This window comes from Drosophila takahashii, chromosome 3L (assembly GCF_030179915.1).
Source record: "Drosophila takahashii strain IR98-3 E-12201 chromosome 3L, DtakHiC1v2, whole genome shotgun sequence".
NCBI classification, from domain to species: domain Eukaryota; kingdom Metazoa; phylum Arthropoda; class Insecta; order Diptera; family Drosophilidae; genus Drosophila; species Drosophila takahashii.
The window spans coordinates 20,169,021-20,187,608 of record NC_091680.1 but is presented as its reverse complement, the minus strand read 5'-3'; the positions used below and the strand labels follow the sequence as shown (position 1 = coordinate 20,187,608).

The following is an 18,588-nucleotide window of genomic DNA, read 5'->3' as shown; positions in this document are numbered from 1 at the left end:
TATTTACTTTTATTTACTTAATAATTATTTTCTCCTAATAGTCTTGCAATAAAAAATGATTTATTTATATGAAGTCTTTGTTATGTGTATTTTAAATTGTAAAGAATTGTTAGAAAATGTACTATTTTTATTGAATTATACGGTTTCACAATAAAAATCGAATTAAAAACACTTAGTTTGTATATATGTCGAATAAGATTTCCTTTGATTAAAGAACACATGTAGTATTTATTTTTCCGAACCCAGCTGTTTGTGCGTTCTAAATAATCCAGTAGCGATCTGCTTTGCTCGGCGCAGTGTTTTTGGGAAAGTTTGAAAGTGCGGTTACAACATATGGCCAGCCAGATCATGCGAAAAAAATATCAGATTCGGACTCGAACTCGTACTCAGACCCCGTCGAACTTTAAGTCGACTCCATCTGCGGCTCAGCCACCGCCACCTCATAATGAGTAAGCCGCGAGTTCGAGATCTCCCCGACAAATCTCGATTGCCCAGCCGGTCCGGTCCAAAAGAAATACCAACGGTCCGAAGCCGAGGCCCAACTCCAATCCCACCAACTGCTGCGGCTGCTCTCATAAATCAAGAAAAATCAGTCAATTTTTTTGTGGGTTCGCGTGTGTGAGTGTGCGCCTATATCAAACTGACATTGGCTGAATTAACAATTGATTTCAATAATTTTTTATGATTATTCTCCGCTTTTTTTCGTCTCGTTTTCGGTTTTTGCGGCTGTCTGCAAGGCAAGCAAAGAAAAGCCGAAGATCAGCCACTTGCACTCGATTCCGTTCAGTCGATTCAGCAAATCGGTTCTCAGTTTTCTCTCTTCGGATATAAGGCTGATCTATCTCATCTGCTGAATTGGGAAAACCACTCAATTTTGCTGAGTACTCAACTCTCAGCTGAGTTTTTGTGGAGTAAAACTCGTCTAACCGGTGTGACGAGTGTCAATGTCTCATTGGAATCGGAATTGTTTGCTCGGCTTTGACGCTCAGCGGAACCGACAGGCGGGAAGCGGCGGGGAGGCCCACGGTGCCGCACAGTGGGCCCAAACGGCAAGGTGCCAGCTGTGGGTGTGAGCCCGCTGGGCCGAGGAGTTTTTGTTTGAAGATCAAGGTTGTTTTGGCGTGTCAAATATTTGAGGTGTGGACTAATTCGATTTGTATTTCAAGTCTTGACACCGGAAGTCGTATAAGATGTTTGCAGAAATCGCTCCTGAGTATCTTCATCCATGACAAATTGGCTATTTCCAATGTGAAAACAACAATTTTTTAAAATCAAAATCTACCTTTAACATTATTTAGTTTTTAATAAAATAACATTTATTGCAAAACAAAAATTAATATTTTTATTAAAATTAAATCGGGTTTAACCTTTAATTTTATTTCGTCAGGTCGACGGACTATGATTTTTTTAAATTTAAATTAATATACAAAATACGGCTGCTTTTTTTAGAAATAGGAAAAACGCCCTTCGTTTTATTGGAATCTAAAAAGTTATTGGCACTGCTCTCATTATAAATTGGAATATTTTATTATTATGACATCTTAAATGTTGAATATTTTTATAATATACGATTATACGACTCCTTAAAAACTGATTTACAATAATTCGAAATAATGCAATTTTATCTCGATTTCGGTGTTCTTTGTGGATTACAGTGCCGCACTTGTTACATATTTTCTACTTACTTAATAGTTGTCCCAGCCATCTACTTCCCTAGGGAACTCTTTTTATCAGATGGAACGGATCTTTACAGATCAACCATATCGATTTACTTCTTTTTTCACATTTATCCTTGACCCATGAACATTGCAGATTCGGAAGGTCCTCGCCTTAGAATTCCACATGTTTCCTTAAGCCAATTTCACCTGCCCATCTCCCGCGATCTCACTTCCTCCCAACCCATCTGTCATTTGTTGCAAAACCCAATGCAAATTCTACCTGCCCGCCTAGTGCAATTCAAAGCTATTCAGCCCACTGTGCACTGTGGGCCATTACGTGCGATGCGTTTGCGTTTGGATTGCATAGTTTTGTTTACTCGATCGCATCTCGCTCTAGTTCCTTGGTTCTGTGTGCGTGCTCAATGAGTGCTCACTTACTCATTTACTCAGATACTCACAAGGGCACCTACTCACCCAGGTACTATTCATACACTCACTCACCCTGTTGAGTGCTTTTCAGCGGCACTTGCTGCTGGCTGAAAGCCGAAGAGAGCGATCAGTTTTTGAGTTGACTTCGAGCCGAGCGGACGCGCGTTTGTCTGTTAGCGGATGAAACAAACAGAAAAAGAAGAAATATCGCCTCGAGAAAATTTAGAACACAATTTATCAAACGCGCTATCGCACCCCCCACTTGGATTACGGTCAACGCGAAACTACAACAGCGGAATAAAGATATAGAAATCGAAACAAAAAAACCGAATCAAAAGATATAAAAGAAAATAATAGCCAGCGGGAAGAAACAAGAAAATCGTTTTAGATAAAGCATTAAATCGCTTGATGTGGTGTTGAATGTGAAAAGTGCCGATTGTGCAAAGCTGCGCTATAAAACCAAACAAAAACCAAAAAAGCTACGAAAAATCCCAAATAAACACAAACACAAAATGGGCGAGAAATAGAACGAGCAGTGAAATTGACCAAAAGAAGCCCCCCAATAGCCCCCCAAAATCGAAGCCCCTTTCGAAGTTTAGGAACCGCCCGAAAATGCTGGCCACCAGCCACATGCTGTACGTGCTGATTGCCACCTGGGTGATACCCATTTTCGGGGCAGCCTTGAGCAAAACGGTGTTGTACCAGGCGCCCGACGAGTGCCGCTGGTCCGGCGGCGGGGAGCACGACATCACACTGGTCTGCCACCTGAGGACGATCAATTCGGAGCTCGAGAACACCAACTTCAGTGTGATCCAGCCGCAGAACACGGTGCGTCTGCGCCTGGAGTGCAACGATGCTCTGTTCTTCCAGAGCAGTCTGAGTCCCGATAGCTTCAGGTCGCTGGTGGAGCTCAGGGATTTGACCATCGAGTACTGCAAGCTAGGCAACCTCACGGATGGCTCGTTCCGAGGTCTCCAGGAGCTGAGGAACCTCACCATTCGCACGCACAACGGCGATTGGTCCACGATGTCGCTGGAGATGGCCTCCAATAGCTTCGTGGAGTTCCGCCAGCTGGAGCGTTTGGACCTGAGTCTCAACAACATCTGGCTTATACCAGACGGCATGGTGTGCCCTCTGAAGTCGCTGCAGCACCTGAATGCCTCGTACAACAAGATCCAGGACATCAGCAACTTCTACTTCAGCGCCTCGTTGAGTTCGCGAAAGGCCCGCGTTTGCGGCTCCACGCTGCAGAGTCTGGATTTGAGTGCCAACAAGATGGTCAGCCTGCCCACGGCCATGCTGTCGGCTTTGGGGCGTCTTACCCACCTGAATATGGCCAGGAACAGCATGAGCTTCCTGGCGGATCGCGCCTTCGAGGGTCTCCTTTCGCTAAGGGTGGTGGATCTGTCGGCCAACCGACTGACCTCCCTGCCCCCGGAACTCTTTGCCGAGACCAAGCAGCTGCAGGAGATCTATCTGCGCAACAACTCCATCAATGTCTTAGCCCCCGGAATCTTTGGTGAGCTGGCCGAACTCTTGGTTCTCGACTTGGCCAGCAACGAACTGAATTCGCAGTGGATCAACGCAGCCACCTTTGTGGGTCTCAAGCGACTGATGATGCTGGATCTTTCGGCCAATAAAATCAGTCGTTTGGAGGCGCACATCTTCAGACCCCTCGCCAGCTTGCAGATCCTGAAGCTGGAGGAGAACTACATCGATCAGCTGCCTGGGGGAATCTTTGCGGATCTCACCAACCTGCACACCCTCATCCTCTCGCGCAATCGCATCTCGGTCATCGAGCAGCGCACTCTGCAGGGTCTGAACAATCTGCTGGTGCTCTCGCTGGACTTTAACCGAATCAACCGACTGGACCAGAGATCCCTGATCAACTGCAGCCAGCTGCAGGATCTCCATCTGAATGACAATAAATTGCAGGCCGTGCCGGAGGCTCTGGTCCATGTGCCCCTGCTCAAGACCTTGGATGTGGGAGAAAACATGATAGGTCAGATCGAGAACACGAGCATCACGCAGCTGGAGAATCTGTACGGCCTCCGGATGACGGAGAACTCGCTCACCCACATCCGCCGAGGGGTCTTCGATCGGATGAGCTCCCTGCAGATCCTCAATCTGTCCCAGAACAAACTGAAAACCATCGAGGCGGGTTCCCTGCAGAGGAACAGCCAACTGCAGGCCATTCGGCTGGACGGGAATCAACTGAAATCCATTGCCGGCCTCTTCACCGAGCTGCCCAATCTGGTGTGGCTGAATATCTCGGGCAATCGTCTCGAGAAATTCGACTACTCGCACATTCCCATCGGCCTGCAGTGGCTGGATGTGCGGGCCAACAGGATCACCCAGCTGGGCAACTACTTTGAGATCGAGAGCGAACTCAGTCTGAGCACCTTCGATGCCAGCTACAATATGCTGACGGAGATCACGGCCAGTTCGATACCGAACAGCGTGGAGGTGCTCTACCTGAACGACAACCAGATCGCCAAGATCCAGCCGTACACGTTCTTCAAGAAGCCCAATCTGACCAGGGTGGACCTGGTGCGTAACCGCCTGACCACCCTGGAGCCCAACGCCCTTCGGCTGTCGCCGATTGCCGAGGATCGCGAGATTCCCGAGTTCTACATTGGCCACAATGCCTACGAGTGCGACTGCAACTTGGACTGGCTGCAGAAGGTCAATCGCGAGTCGCGCACCCAGCCGCAACTCATGGATCTCGACCAGATTCACTGCCGACTGGCTTATGCTAGGGGATCCTCGCATGTCTCCTTAATCGAGGCCAAATCGGATGACTTCCTGTGCAAATATGCCTCGCACTGCTTTGCTTTGTGTCACTGCTGCGACTTCCAGGCCTGCGATTGCAAAATGGAGTGTCCGGATAGATGCTCCTGCTACCACGATCAATCGTGGACCTCGAATGTGGTGGACTGCAGCCGTGCCTCCTACGAACAGACGCTGCCCTCGCACATTCCCATGGACTCCACGCAGCTTTACCTCGATGGAAATAACTTCCGCGAGCTGCAGAGCCACGCCTTCATTGGTCGCAAGAGGCTAAAGGTGCTCCACCTGAACCACTCGCGGATCGAGGTGCTGCACAATCGCACCTTCTACGGTCTGTTGGAACTGGAAGTTCTGCAGCTGCAGAGCAATCAGCTGAAGGCTTTGAATGGCAACGAGTTCCAGGGTCTGGACAATCTGCAGGAGCTGTATCTGCAGCACAATGCCATTGCCACCATCGACACGCTCACCTTTACGCATTTGTATCATTTGAAGATCCTGCGGCTGGACCATAATGCCATCACCTCGTTTGCCGTCTGGAACTTCCTGCCCAGCTATCTGAACGAGCTGCGCCTGGCGGGAAATCCTTGGAGCTGCCAGTGCGAGTTCATCGACAAGTTCAGGGACTACATGAATCGCCACGAGTATGTGGTGGACAAGGCGAAGATGAAGTGCGACCTGGTCAGTGGAAATGGCACCCAGCAGATGGTCATTTACCCGGGGGCAGCCGGAGAGGCCAGCTCCCTGCCCGTCGTCCAGTGCAGTCAGACGTTGCCTTTGGGTTTGGATAACAGCTTCAATTACGCTGAGCAGGCGGGTGGCGAGAACGCCTCGAATGCCACCTCCACCAAAATGATCCTCAATCAGCCGCCCAAGCTGGACTACATACCCATCCTGGTGGCCATTCTGACGGCCTTCGTGTTCGTGATGATCTGCACCTCGTTGGTCTTCATTTTCCGCCAGGAGATGCGTGTGTGGTGCCACTCGCGGTTCGGCGTGCGGCTATTCTACAATGCCCAGAAGGATGTGGACAAGAACGAGCGGGAGAAACTGTTCGACGCCTTCGTCTCGTACTCCTCCAAGGACGAGCTGTTCGTCAACGAGGAGCTGGCTCCCATGCTGGAGCTCGGCGAGCATCGCTACAAGCTGTGCCTGCACCAGCGGGACTTTCCCGTGGGCGGCTACCTGCCGGAGACCATCGTTCAGGCCATCGACAGCAGCCGGCGGACCATCATGGTGGTCAGCGAGAACTTCATCAAGTCGGAGTGGTGCCGCTTCGAGTTCAAGTCGGCCCATCAATCGGTGCTGAGGGATCGTCGCCGGCGTCTCATAGTCATTGTGCTGGGCGAGGTGCCGCAGAAGGAGCTGGATCCCGATCTGCGTTTGTATCTGAAGACCAACACGTATCTGCAGTGGGGCGACAAGTTGTTCTGGCAGAAGCTGCGATTCGCCCTGCCGGATGTCTCATCCTCCTCGTCCGCCGCCCAGCGATCGAACGTCGCCGGCCAGAGTTGCCATGTGCCCATCAACCATGCCGCCTACCATCACCACCACCACGTCCACCAGCAGGCGATGCCGCTGCCCCACTCGGTGCACCACCATCAGCAGCAGTTTATGTTGCCACCGCCACCACAGCAGCCGGGCAGCTTCCGGCGGCAACCTTCGTTGCAGCAGCAACATCAGCAGCAGCAGCAACTTCGCGGCAGCAACAGCGCCACGCAGCAGCAGCAGCAACAGCAGGCGGCCTTGCTGATGGGCGGTGGGTCGGTGGGTGGGCCTGCACCGCAGATGATCCCCCTGGCGGGTGGCATCCAGCAGCAGAGCCTCCCCTTGCCGCCCACCCAGCAGCCGACGCCGGCGTCCAGAAATCTGCACATGTGAGTGGGGCTGCCATTGGGCAGAGGGTTAAAGGCAAGGTCAAACGAGCTGGAGAGCTACGAGATATATGGCTTTTCACTAATTGTTAAAAGATTTAGGAAAGGTATATACATTTTTATGATGCTGAAAAAAGAAACCCATAAAAAAGAGGAAATAGCACTAAGCCATTCGCTTATGAAAGGTGATCTAGAATATCTGCAGCCCGAAAAAAACTACTTACCCTCGCGAAAAACAAGTTTAACTTCCTCGGGTTTCGAAATGGAAACAAAAAGGGGAATTGCATTCAATATGCAAATGCGAGCGTTTAGCGATAAAAGCCTAGTTACATGTTAAAATAGCAAAAGTAAAAGAAAAATCGAGTGGGGAAAGAACAGGCAACACCAGGCAACAATAACAACAACAAGCAGAGACAACAGACAACAGTAAAATAGCTGGCGAGCCAGGCAATTGTTGTTTGTTGGCCCTGTTCTGTTTTCTTACGGCCAGCTATTTTCAGTTTCCTGGCTCGCAGCTAGATTCTGAAAATTGATGTTGCATGCAACACAGCAACGCAGCAACTAGCAACTCGGAACTACACAGGGAAAACTTGAGACATTTCTTTTGAGGTCTAATTAATATTTTTTCAATTGAAAATAAACTTTGAGATTAAAGGGGATTAAAAGATCTAAAACATAGATGTTTGGGTAACAAGAAGTTTGAAGAAATGCAATTCAGCTATGCAGATATTTATATTAATTAATTTATTTCAAATCTATATTTTTAAAATATTTTTTTTTAAAGATCTTTTATCAATTTTTTAAGAATCCTACTTATTTTCTGTGTAGATCCAACACCAACCAGTCAGTCAGCAACAAAAGGCAACAACAGGCCCAAAAGTATTTCTCTTGGCTTTATTTTCCTTTCCTCCTTCTTCTCCTTTATTTTGTCGTTTTCCAGCATTTTTCCTTCTTTTTTTTTTGTTTTTCCTCGTTTTCCCCGTTTGCAACGCTCAGTCGTTAGTTCATCTTAACTGCTGCATTTTGCTATAACAAGCTCGACGTGTGTAGAAGATACACCCGTGTATCTGTATCTGCAGCAGCTGTAGTCGAATAGGTACTCGTATCTGTGTATCTCTGTGGATGTGACTGCGCGGGCTGGGAGAAATAGGCAGCGAAGGCAAAACATCACAGAGCTCATGTCTGGCCAAAAGGAAAATGGTAACAAAAAGCAGACCTTAGACGTTAGAAAACCGAAAACCCAGACCGTCTGCAGACATTTGTTGTGCGACGGGTTAAAATTGGTTTTGCTTTTTGTTACTTCTCTTTCTCTATTCGAGCCACAATTACATGTGCTAATCAATGGCAGAAAAATAGATAGCTGAGTAACACAATTGTGTGAGAAGGGAAACAATTGTAGGGGACTTAGCTCTGATAAAACGGACTTACATCCAACAATTAATGCCAGTTAATTGTGCCCGGCAGCATAGGAGAAGAGTTCCCCTATAATAGAGAGATAGAGACCCTTGTGCAGATCACGCTATGCCCAGATTTGATTAGAAAACAAAGCTTTCTTTTTCCCCAGCTAGTCAGAGATTAAGAAGAAGCGGTAGTCAGAATTTCCCAGAGTGAAACCTCCAATGGTGACCTTGCTGCTAGAGAAAAAAAGATACAAGGAAAGCCAAGGAAAAGCTTAGGAAAGAGAGATCAGCACGTGTGTGCGCCGAGTTCTCGGCCCCCAAAGTTGTGTTTTGGCCAAAATCGACAAGGCCAGAAAAGGAGGAACATGAGAACAGAGCCGTACAGATTAGTTTGGTCTTGGCGATTAAATCTACCTGGTTGTGTGCTACGCCCTCTCCATTTCCACCTCTATCTCGGACAATCTCCAGCTCTCCAGCTCCGCCGACTTGCCAATTTGAAAATGCATTCCAAAAGCACGAAACCAGAAACTAGTTAACGAAATAAACACACACTCTAGAAGGATTCACTTTGTTTAGACCGTAAAGAGTTAAATGTATATAAGCTAAATGTTAATTGTACGTATATTTGTTTAATCATTGTGATATTTTGTTTTAGCAATAAGCCCTAATTTATTAAGATTTTCCTACCAGCCTATGTTTAGCTGTAAACTTATCCTCATTAGTTAGAGTCTAGTTTGTAAGTATAAATAGATCGAATCCGAATCCACAACACCCCGCCTACGAGATACAGCCATATTAATTCTATGAAAATTATTGTATATAAAAAACAACTGAAAAAGGACTGTATGCACTAAAAACTGAATGAAAAACGAATTATGCGACACGAATCAAACAAATTGAAAACATAAATCGACTGATTACATGTGTACTATATATAAATATGCATAACATAATAATTATGATTTACCCGACGCTCGTTGTAAATATTGTAACTACCCGCACACCTATGAATATGTATTGTATTTTGTAATTTTATGTTTTCTAGTTTATAGCGAAAAAACGAAGAGAAAAAACGAATCACAAAAATATATAAATGACAAAAAATTGATAATCCAAAAACTGTCTCGATTTTTTATTCACTCCATTCCGCAGCTGAATTTGTAATATTATTTTTTGGTCTGCCGCTGATAAGCCATAAACTATCTCGCCTTGACATTTGATATGGATTCTTGATACGGATTCCACGTCGGATGCGGATTCCAATGCCAGCAGTTCGCTTTTTCCACAGAGCGATGGTGTTTTGCTTTGTCTCTGGTTTTGTTTATGTCAGAGCGGTGTTCTATTACAGCCGAATAAAAAATTTGCAAGATAAACACTAAAAGAGCTTGACCATTCCATGACAGATGGGAGAAAGGCGGCGGGCGAAGAGGCGAGATTTATGGCGAGAGGTTGGCTTAAAAACTTTCCGGCGACAGATGATGAACTTGCTTAAATGACGGATAGATTAATTCCAGTTCCGCTTTTTATACCCTTGCAGAGGGTATTATGATTTCAGTCAGAAGTTTGCAACGCAGTGAAGGAGACGTTTCCGACCCCATAAAGTATATATATTCTTGATCAGCATCACAAGACGAGTCGATCTAGCCATGTCCGTCTGTCCGTCTGTCCGTCTGTCCGTCTGTCCGTCCGTCTGTCCGTCTGTCCGTCTGTCCGTCTGTCCGTCTGTCCGTCTGTCTGTTTCTACGCAAACTAGTCTCTCAGTTTTTGAGCTATCGGGACAAAACTTTCGCAAAAGTCTTCTTTCTATTGCAGGTAGTATATATGTCGGAGCCGACCGGATCGGACAACTATATCTTATAGCTCCCATAGGAACAATCGGAAAAAAAAACTTTAAAAAATTCTAGCTTCGGTGTTTTTTGAAATATTACCTTCTACTTTTGGGGATGTTACTTTTTAAATATTCCTGAATTTCGAATTAATTTTTTAAAAAATCGGACTACTATATCATATAGCTGCCATAGGAACGATCGGAAAATTAATGGAAAAGTAATAGGAAATAAATTCAAGCTTCTTTGGTTTTTATTGTATTATCTTCTACTCTAGGATATGACTCTTTTTAAATATTTCCGAATTTCAATTTTAATTTAATCAAAATCGGACGACTATATCATATAGCTGCCATAGGAAAATTAATGGAAAAGTAATAGGAAATAAATTCTAGCTTCTTTGGTTTTTATTGTATTATCTTCTACTCTAGGATATGACTCTTTTTAAATATTTCCGAATTTCAATTTTAATTTGATCAAAATCGGACGACTATATCATATAGCTGCCATAGGAACGATCGGAAAATTAATGAGAAATATTAGAAAATTGAACATTTTTGCGATTTGTTAATTAATAGGAATGATCTGCGAGGGTATATAAGCTTCGGCTGGCCGAAGCTAGCTTCCTTTCTTGTTGCAAATATTTTTATAGATTTTTTGAGTGACCTGAATTTTTTAGACCTTTAAGTTTACGCTTGCCAAGTTACTTTTAAAGCGTATACAAGAACGCCAAAATCAAAATCAACTATATTTTACTGGGTCTTTAATTTGTTGCCCATTTTTAACATGTGTAAATTTTTCAATAATAATATATTTTCCTTTTCAATTACAAACAAACACAAATTAATTTATTTAACAAGATATAAAGTAAATAGAATTAATATATTTCGAAACCCGAGCTTTGTAAATTCTTCTGGCATTTTTGGTTCGATTTCCAAATATGAATATTCCACCGTTTCAACTATTCTCAAAATTCTTTACACCAACCTCGCCACACGCATCCATACGCTCATCGAACCACACATCCCACGATTGCTCCATTTGAATTAATTTTAAACAGAAAAGCCCCTCCGCCAGCGCCTTGGTATTCATGCTTGCCAAAGATGCGACAATATCTTCCCATGCATATTTTAAAGATATCTATATGGCAGTCGTATCTCATGTGCGGAATTATTGGCTATCGTGTGTTTATACTAGCTGCTCGCTTTATTTGAGTCAATGAGCCCACAGCGAAATATTTTGCCGATTCCGCTGGCTGCCTGGAAACGAGTTCTTTCCCAGCTCCCGATGAATGAATAATTTTTATGATCAATTAAATGCGCAATAAAATTGATGGGGCCCCCACCGCCGAAACATAAATTCACATTGCTTAAATTAGCGAATTTTACAATCAATCATTAGCGGGCCAGTGGATCGACAAACGGCCTTTGATGTGCAACTTTACTGTGGAACGTGGATGCGGGGGAAATTGAATATGGGATGGGTTCTAGTATGCGGTATCTGGTGGATACACATATGTCTGCGGCCTAACCATTCGGCGGATAAACCCTTTTCAATATTTTCATTTCCCTCATCGCTCGATTCGGTGCGGTTCGGGGCGAAACAGAAGACAGAAAACGAAAACCTAGAAAACTTTGCAAAAAAACACGTCAAATATTAAAAACTTTTCTTTGCTTTTACTTTCTCCAAAACCCGCTGGCATATATATACACATGCCACCCATCCACATCCACATCCACGTCCACATATCTCTCCCCTTTTTCCTTTATTTTATCAATTTTGCCTGTGGGATTTGTTACAAAGTAACGGATGAGTTGAAGTGGAAAAAGGGAAAGAGTGCAGACACCGCCAATCCAAGAGGCAAACTTTCAATTGAATTTTTTTGTTCACGTTGTTTCCTTTCGGGTAAGGAAAGTTTAGAGGCCCGCTTTTGAGGTCCGGGCTTCCTTTTTTCGGAACCCCGCTCGGCTGCGGGGTCTTTGGGGGTTCCGTCTGTCATTTGGAATACGCAGCGAAAAGAAGTCGACGTAAATATTTCGGTTTACAAGTCAGTTTAGTGTCAAAAGAGATGCCTTTTATTTATAGATTGCCCTCGTAGAACTTGGGCTTGAACTTGGCAACAAGCAGGGGTGTATTCTAAGTTTATGGAGAGGTAATAATGGATTAAATTCAAGCCCTAGTTTTCTGAGAAATTTCTGTTTTTTCTAAAGGAATTTTCACGTTGGAAAAAATATCAAAACTTTGCAATTTTTTGAGTGTACCATTATTTTTGTAATATTTTCTAGTTTATAGTTTATATCGAAAATCTAAAAATTGGTTTCCTATCTTTATGAAAAACCCTTGAGCCTTTGAGCCGCCGAACCGCTCCTGTGACCCCATTTTCGGCACAGGTTTGCTTCGTGGCCGAAACCTTCATCAAAAATTTCCCTGACTGCAGTTTAGAAGTTTTTATTCGCTCTCGCATTTTCGGACTTTTTTTCTTGCCTTTTTCGGGGCCCAAAGTCAAATCAAAGTGCTTGGCCCCCGCTAAAGCTTAGTGCTAATGCCGGAGCCATCAGTCTGAACTTTTGGGCCATCTATCAAAGGCTGAAAGGGAAAGGGAAAAAAGGAAAATCGAAGAGGCAATCTCATTAGAAGGCTGCTGCCGCCGCATCAACACATTCCGAGTGTTCGAAGGCAGAAATATTTTCCCATGTGCATCCGCCGAAGTCCCGTCAATTAGGTAGCCACCCAATCATTGCACCCACCACTTGGCTCATTAGACTCCAAACGAATCGAGAGTCGTAAAACTCGGGTCCCCGGTCTTTTCCTCGGTTTCTGGGCCCCGATCTCGCCGCTCTGTGCCGCCGAACCGGGGCTATGTATAAATAAATATGCTTTTATTGGAAGACGACTACAACTGTTTGCAATAAAAGCAACATTTTTCTTAATTTCCATTTCTTGCTAATTTACCAGCCATAAATTGCCCGCCCGTCTACCCTGTGGGCAGTGAAGTAACCAGTGGCGGGAGCGGGAACAAAGGCAGCAACGGGGACGGGGAGTGCAGAGGGGTTACCGAAACAAGCGGAGCTGAACCAACCGATTCGACGGTAGACACATAAAATTGACTAAATTGACGCAGATGCAAAGAGATAGTCGCTGGCGATTTGGGAGGGGGTTCCTGAGGGGTATGGTAGAAGTAATGTCGACTCGTAGAGGGATAGGCAGGCAGAGGGAGACGGCAGCTGGCGGAGAGTGAGAGGTATAAAACAATCAGGTAGGGGAGTTCGGTATGTGGAAATACTCTGCGAACTAGGGGCATAATTTACTCGCCACTAATGCTGTGCATTTTTTAGAAAACTTTATTTGTTCCTGGAATTTATAAAACATGGAAATGAAGGCCTCTAATTATAATTAGATCGTATTTTATATTCTTAAAATTGTGAATTGCTAGGGCAAATTTATAAGTATTCAAAGGAAAGCGAGATGCCAAATTATTATTATTGGAAATATTTATAGACATATTATGTATGCCATATGAAAATGTAATATACATACAATTTTTATGATAAAATGCACTAGGGATAGAAATTATTTTATTTTTTTTAGCCACTCCCATTAATTGTATTAAAGTGATATATAGGATATTTACCGACCGGTTAATGCCTTTCAGTTTCACCAATTTTTTACAGTTACCTACGATAATTTGCGCTGCAAACGGTCATATGCAACTGTGAAATAGCAAATGGAAAATGGGTTTAGGTTTATGGCCGACGACCAACCCCGTCATCATCATCATCAGCATCAGCATCGACCACATCGAAAACCGAAAGAGAATCGAGTGGGGCAAATCGGGCGGGCTGGAATTGGAAGGTATATGGATATATATACGACGGAGTGGAGACATTGACATATTGCCGGCCGATTAATGAGCCCACAAGAGCGGCCCTGGACCTGAGCAGTGCTGATTGTTTTCATTGAAATAAATGACAGACACCGGACTGTTGACACACGCGTTGAGGGAATATTTGATACCCTGCATAAATAATAATCATTTTCACTTCGCCCCAAAGTTGCAGGCCCCTTGAACGCTGACTCCGCATAAAAGCAAATTTGTATGCAGTTTATCTTATCGCGATCACGTTGCATCTGAGGACGATGCTGCAGCGCAGAGGAGGGGAAGTCGCCGAAGACGCGTAAGTTTCACGTATTTTCATGCACGATTAAAGCCTTAATTTCGACCGAACGGAGAGCGGGATGGGATATACCCTCGTGTACATATAAAGCGAGAGAGAGAGATGTACCAGGTATCTGCAGCTCCTAATTAATGGTTTTGCATCGGCTGCTTATCGCACCGCACGCATCGGGATCGTCTTCGTCCTGGTCATCGAAAGAGGGCAGGGGAATCTCCCTGAGCATCATCAGTGCACTTGTAGAAACTGTACGGTATTGGAAATATAGAATCTCTATTTAAAGTGAAGTAGTTAACTAAAGTATAAGATAACTTAAATATTTAAGAAATCAATATTAAAATAATAATTCGGATATTTTTACAATTAAATATGGTTTTAAATTTTTATGAAAAAAGGTTGGAGAATCAATTTTCTTTCACTAGCCATTAAAAACTAAAAACATTCAAGTTTTAAATTAAAATGTTGGGAATATTTAAATCCAAATATCGCGGCAAATAATGCTTAACAATTCGATCTTAATTTATTTTTCTTCTTAATGAATTATTTGTATATTTAAATATTGCTTGACATATTGATTGATTTTCTCTGAATTTAAGATCGTCGTTTCTTTTCATCGCCAATTCTGTATGCAAATATATACAAGATTAAAGTTATTTAAACGGATTTTCAAACAACCAATAGAAACCATATTTATGTTAAACAGCATCAATCTTTAACAAGCGTGAATGCGTGTTGACAAAGCGTATACATTTTTAATTTTTGCAAGATTTATTTGACACAATGATTAAATTATGGTTTCGCTCAGTGCATCGGCAGGAGCCTCATCTGCTGTCTGAGCTTTGCTTCGCTAAGTGTTCACTGGGGATCTACCTTGGCGGCACCTGATCAAGGCAAGGCAAAAGGAGATCCGATCCCATCCGATCCGATCCAAGCCGATCCGAACCCATTCGACTTTGACTTTGGTCTTCAGTCAGCGTAAAATATTTAATATTTTTGCTGGCTGCATTTTATGAGCTGTAGCATTGCACATTATTGATAATGCGCGATATGAGTGCCGGCTGATATTTGCGCGGCCTTTGCAGGGGTGTTGTCAAGGCAGCTCCAGGCCTTTCCCCTCCAGGAAAAGCCCCCACCCCACCCCACCAGATGATAAGGCAACATTGTTTTTGGGGTGTTGCAAGTTTGGGCCGATAAGCATCGAATGGTGGTAAATGGCAAAGAGAAAGCTGCGACAGGAGGCGCTTTTGTGTCCCGACGTTTTAGCGCTCGATTGGGCAACTGGAATTTGTGATCGTGCGCAGAGATCTTCCTTCAAGGTTCTCGGCTTCTTCTTGTTAGCCCCATCTTCAGATGGTCAAGAGCGCGGTGACCGATAAGGAATGATTTTGTTCTGGGTGAAGCCCATTTTAAATGTTTTCCACATTTTATTCCGTTAGATCGCCGTGATAATTATGGATCATTTTTGAGCAGGCTTATCACTGATGTAAAAATATTTAAAATAAAATGAATGGCTTTTTAAAAGTGGGTTTAGGATTAAATAGTTCTCTGGGCTTTCTATGCTTTGTTTTTTGTTGGTTTCGCGGAAAGAGAACCTTTCTTTTAAAAACTTACTTTCATCTTAATCATCCTTCCAGTGAATTATCATAAAATCAACATGTCAAACTTTTCCCCAATTTAATTGTCCGATTCCATCACCTTTTCGCCGGCAGTGTTGACTCATTCGGGCCGAACAATTGATTAGCTTTCGATGCTGACCATAAAACCCAATTCATTTAGCCATAATGTTGACACCGAAATGCAGTTAACAGCTTTAACTTTTAAGTGGAATTTACTTAAATGTGTCCCCGTCCCATTTCGCCTCAATTTCGGTGTTGTTTTGTTGGGTTTCGCTTCGATTCGATTCGTTTGTGGGTTTTTTGTTGGCTCTTACAGAGAATTGGGCCGGCGGAATGCACAGAAACCTGGCTCAGATGGCTCAGAGATCCGTTGGCCAGTTTTCAAATTCGGCACGATCAAGCATCGCGATCAGCGATCAACGCTCTCATCTTCCCAGCTGAATTTTTATTTTTCTGTGCGGTGCTGTGTGCTTTTTTTCCCTCCGATTCTCTTCTGTGGCTTTTTTGCGTTAACGTTTTAATTGATCGCTTTCAGTTATAAACAAGTTGGCTTTTGATTTATGAGCGCGTGCGTGCAGCAGCGACAGAGAAAAAATGCGTTTTAGGAACCGACTCTTCCCAGTCTTTCGCGGCTGATGGGTTTCTTTTTGGCCATCATCATCGTCGTCGTCGGTGTCTTGGGGCTGGATCGCTTGGATCGGCTGGGTTTATGTAAATGAACTCGCTTTCGGGGTCTTTCAATAGCTGTTGATGATGTTGTGCCGCGGCGACAATGTCTCTATTTCTCTAATTTTGGCCCCGCCATCGTGGCTGATTTTTAATATTATTTGTCTAACGGTCACGAGCATTTTGGCTTTGGCTTTGAATCTTGGCTTGGCTTGGCTTTGGCTTTAACTTTAACTCTGGCTTTGTCTGTGGTTAAACGTCAAATTGTTGTGCTTTGTTGTTAGAATTTCCCGCATCGTTTAAACCCAGCCAATGTTTTCTGGGGACAAGCAAATAAATCACAGACTGGGGCTTTCGGTTTTGAATAACCATCTTTACATTTCTCCGCGAAGACGAGGCGACAAATGTATTTGTTTTATCAGCTATTGTTGTTACCAAAAGGTTTATTTTCGGTTTTTTTTTCAGTATTCAGTTTTCAGCTTTGGTTTTGTGTCGATGCTTGTGAACTTCACTTTCTTCTTCACACGCTCCCCGAGAGAAGAAAAATGTTTGTTGAAAACGAACAAACATAAAGCATAAGAGATTTCACTTTAGCCGTCCCTGGGAGTCTTCTCCGTGCTTTTAGAGCTTTTTGCGGTTCCAGAGTGATGTCAGCCGGGCAATTAATCAACGCATCTCCGCCAGGTGACTCAGAGATCTTATTGGATCGGATTGGATTGGATTGTCTTGGGGTCTGTTGCTTTTTTTTTGCCTTTGGATTGGAATGAGGTGCGTTGGTTCGTTAGCAGATCGTCGCGTTCCGATTCCAGTCCATTCGATCCGATTCGGTTCGGTTCGATTTGTTTATAGAAAAACAAACACTTGGCCGGGTACTAGACGCTGGCCATTTGCCGTCCGTTACGTTACTCATGGCTGGCTAAGTGGGTCGTGACTTTTCAAAATGCAAACGTGTCGTCGTCGAAGTCGCAGTCGCAGTCCGAGTTGCATCTCTGCCATCGGCCACTGAGGGAAAAGTTTATTAAGGAAGAGTACTTTTGATAAGAAATGACAGTTCTAAAAAAATGACAGTTAAAAATATTCTAAAGTCATTACACCAAATAATCTGTAGATTTAACATTTAAGAAACTACTTTACAGTGAATAGAATAGTAGTACATACCAGACTTTCTTTTTATTGCAACTTAAACTTTGTATTCTTAATATTTGTTAAACTTATTTTGAACATAGATCTTAAAATACCTAACAAATAATAGTTATATTAAAACAAGCAATCCATTTTTATGACATAATTTTAGTGTCTCAAAGGACAGACATCGATAACTTTTAAGAGATTTAATACAATTCCTATAATTATATTTCAACTAGATTAAATTCTCTTGACTCCTCATTTTTTCCCAGTGCCTGCATTTCTCAGTTGGGTTACTTATGGGAAGTCCCCGAAAGTCTACGCCCCACCCCCCGAAAAGTGGGGATGCAGCGGAACACAGTCACAAAAATCCAAAGCGCAAAGCGCACACGTACGGAGTACGTAATGAAATTCTTACCTCAAATAGCACTTAACTCCAGTTTAAAACGAGCCAAAAGTGAATGGTACTGACCCCAAACCGTTGCACGTTTGTCTTAACACTTTGTTGCCTGGGTCTTGTTTGTTTTTCTTTGTTTCCCCGCTCTTTTATTTTTTTGGGGCCAAATAGAAAAGTTTGGCGCGCGAGAGAGCGGGCCACCGACCAGAAATTTGTTTAATTGAATTGAATGTATGAAAAGTCAGCGGACAAGTCAATGCAGTTCGCCAATTCGAATTAGAGTCTGGGTTAACTAAAGTATAAAAAATAAGACACGAAAGAAAGGCTGGCTTTGGAGGTCGGAGCTGGGATTACACTACCTTTGGCGGGCTTGTAAGGTAAAGGAGTAACGATATCAGGAAATATTTGACACCTAATAAAACTCAATATTCAATATGGTATTCGTATAACCAAGATTACAGACAAGGTTTTAAAAATTATCACTTTCTCTTATACTTTAGAAATTAATTTAAAGATGTGGAATCATTTTAGCCAAACACCTAAAAAAAGAAAAGAAACTATATTTTTACTTCTTGTGAATAATCAATGGAAGGTCCCGTTAAAAGTTTCAGATTTTAGTAATAGGGCTTGTGTGTAAC

At 43.5% G+C, this 18,588-nt stretch overlaps 1 protein-coding gene across 1 annotated transcript; it reads left to right on the top strand.

The window, feature by feature from the left end:
- The first annotated feature begins 2,231 nt into the window (after positions 1-2,231).
- Tollo (Toll-like receptor Tollo) lies at positions 2,232-9,257 on the top strand. Its single transcript, XM_017138534.3, has one exon. It carries the CDS (start codon positions 2,700-2,702, stop codon positions 6,753-6,755), a length of 4,056 nt encoding a protein of 1,351 aa, XP_016994023.2. The 5' UTR covers positions 2,232-2,699; the 3' UTR covers positions 6,756-9,257.
- Positions 9,258-18,588: the final 9,331 nt, after the last annotated feature.

Excerpts from the sequence above, each read along its gene's own strand:
- Tollo (XM_017138534.3), top strand. The coding sequence starts at position 2,700 with ATGCTGGCCACCAGCCACATGCTGTACGTGCTGATTGCCACCTGGGTG.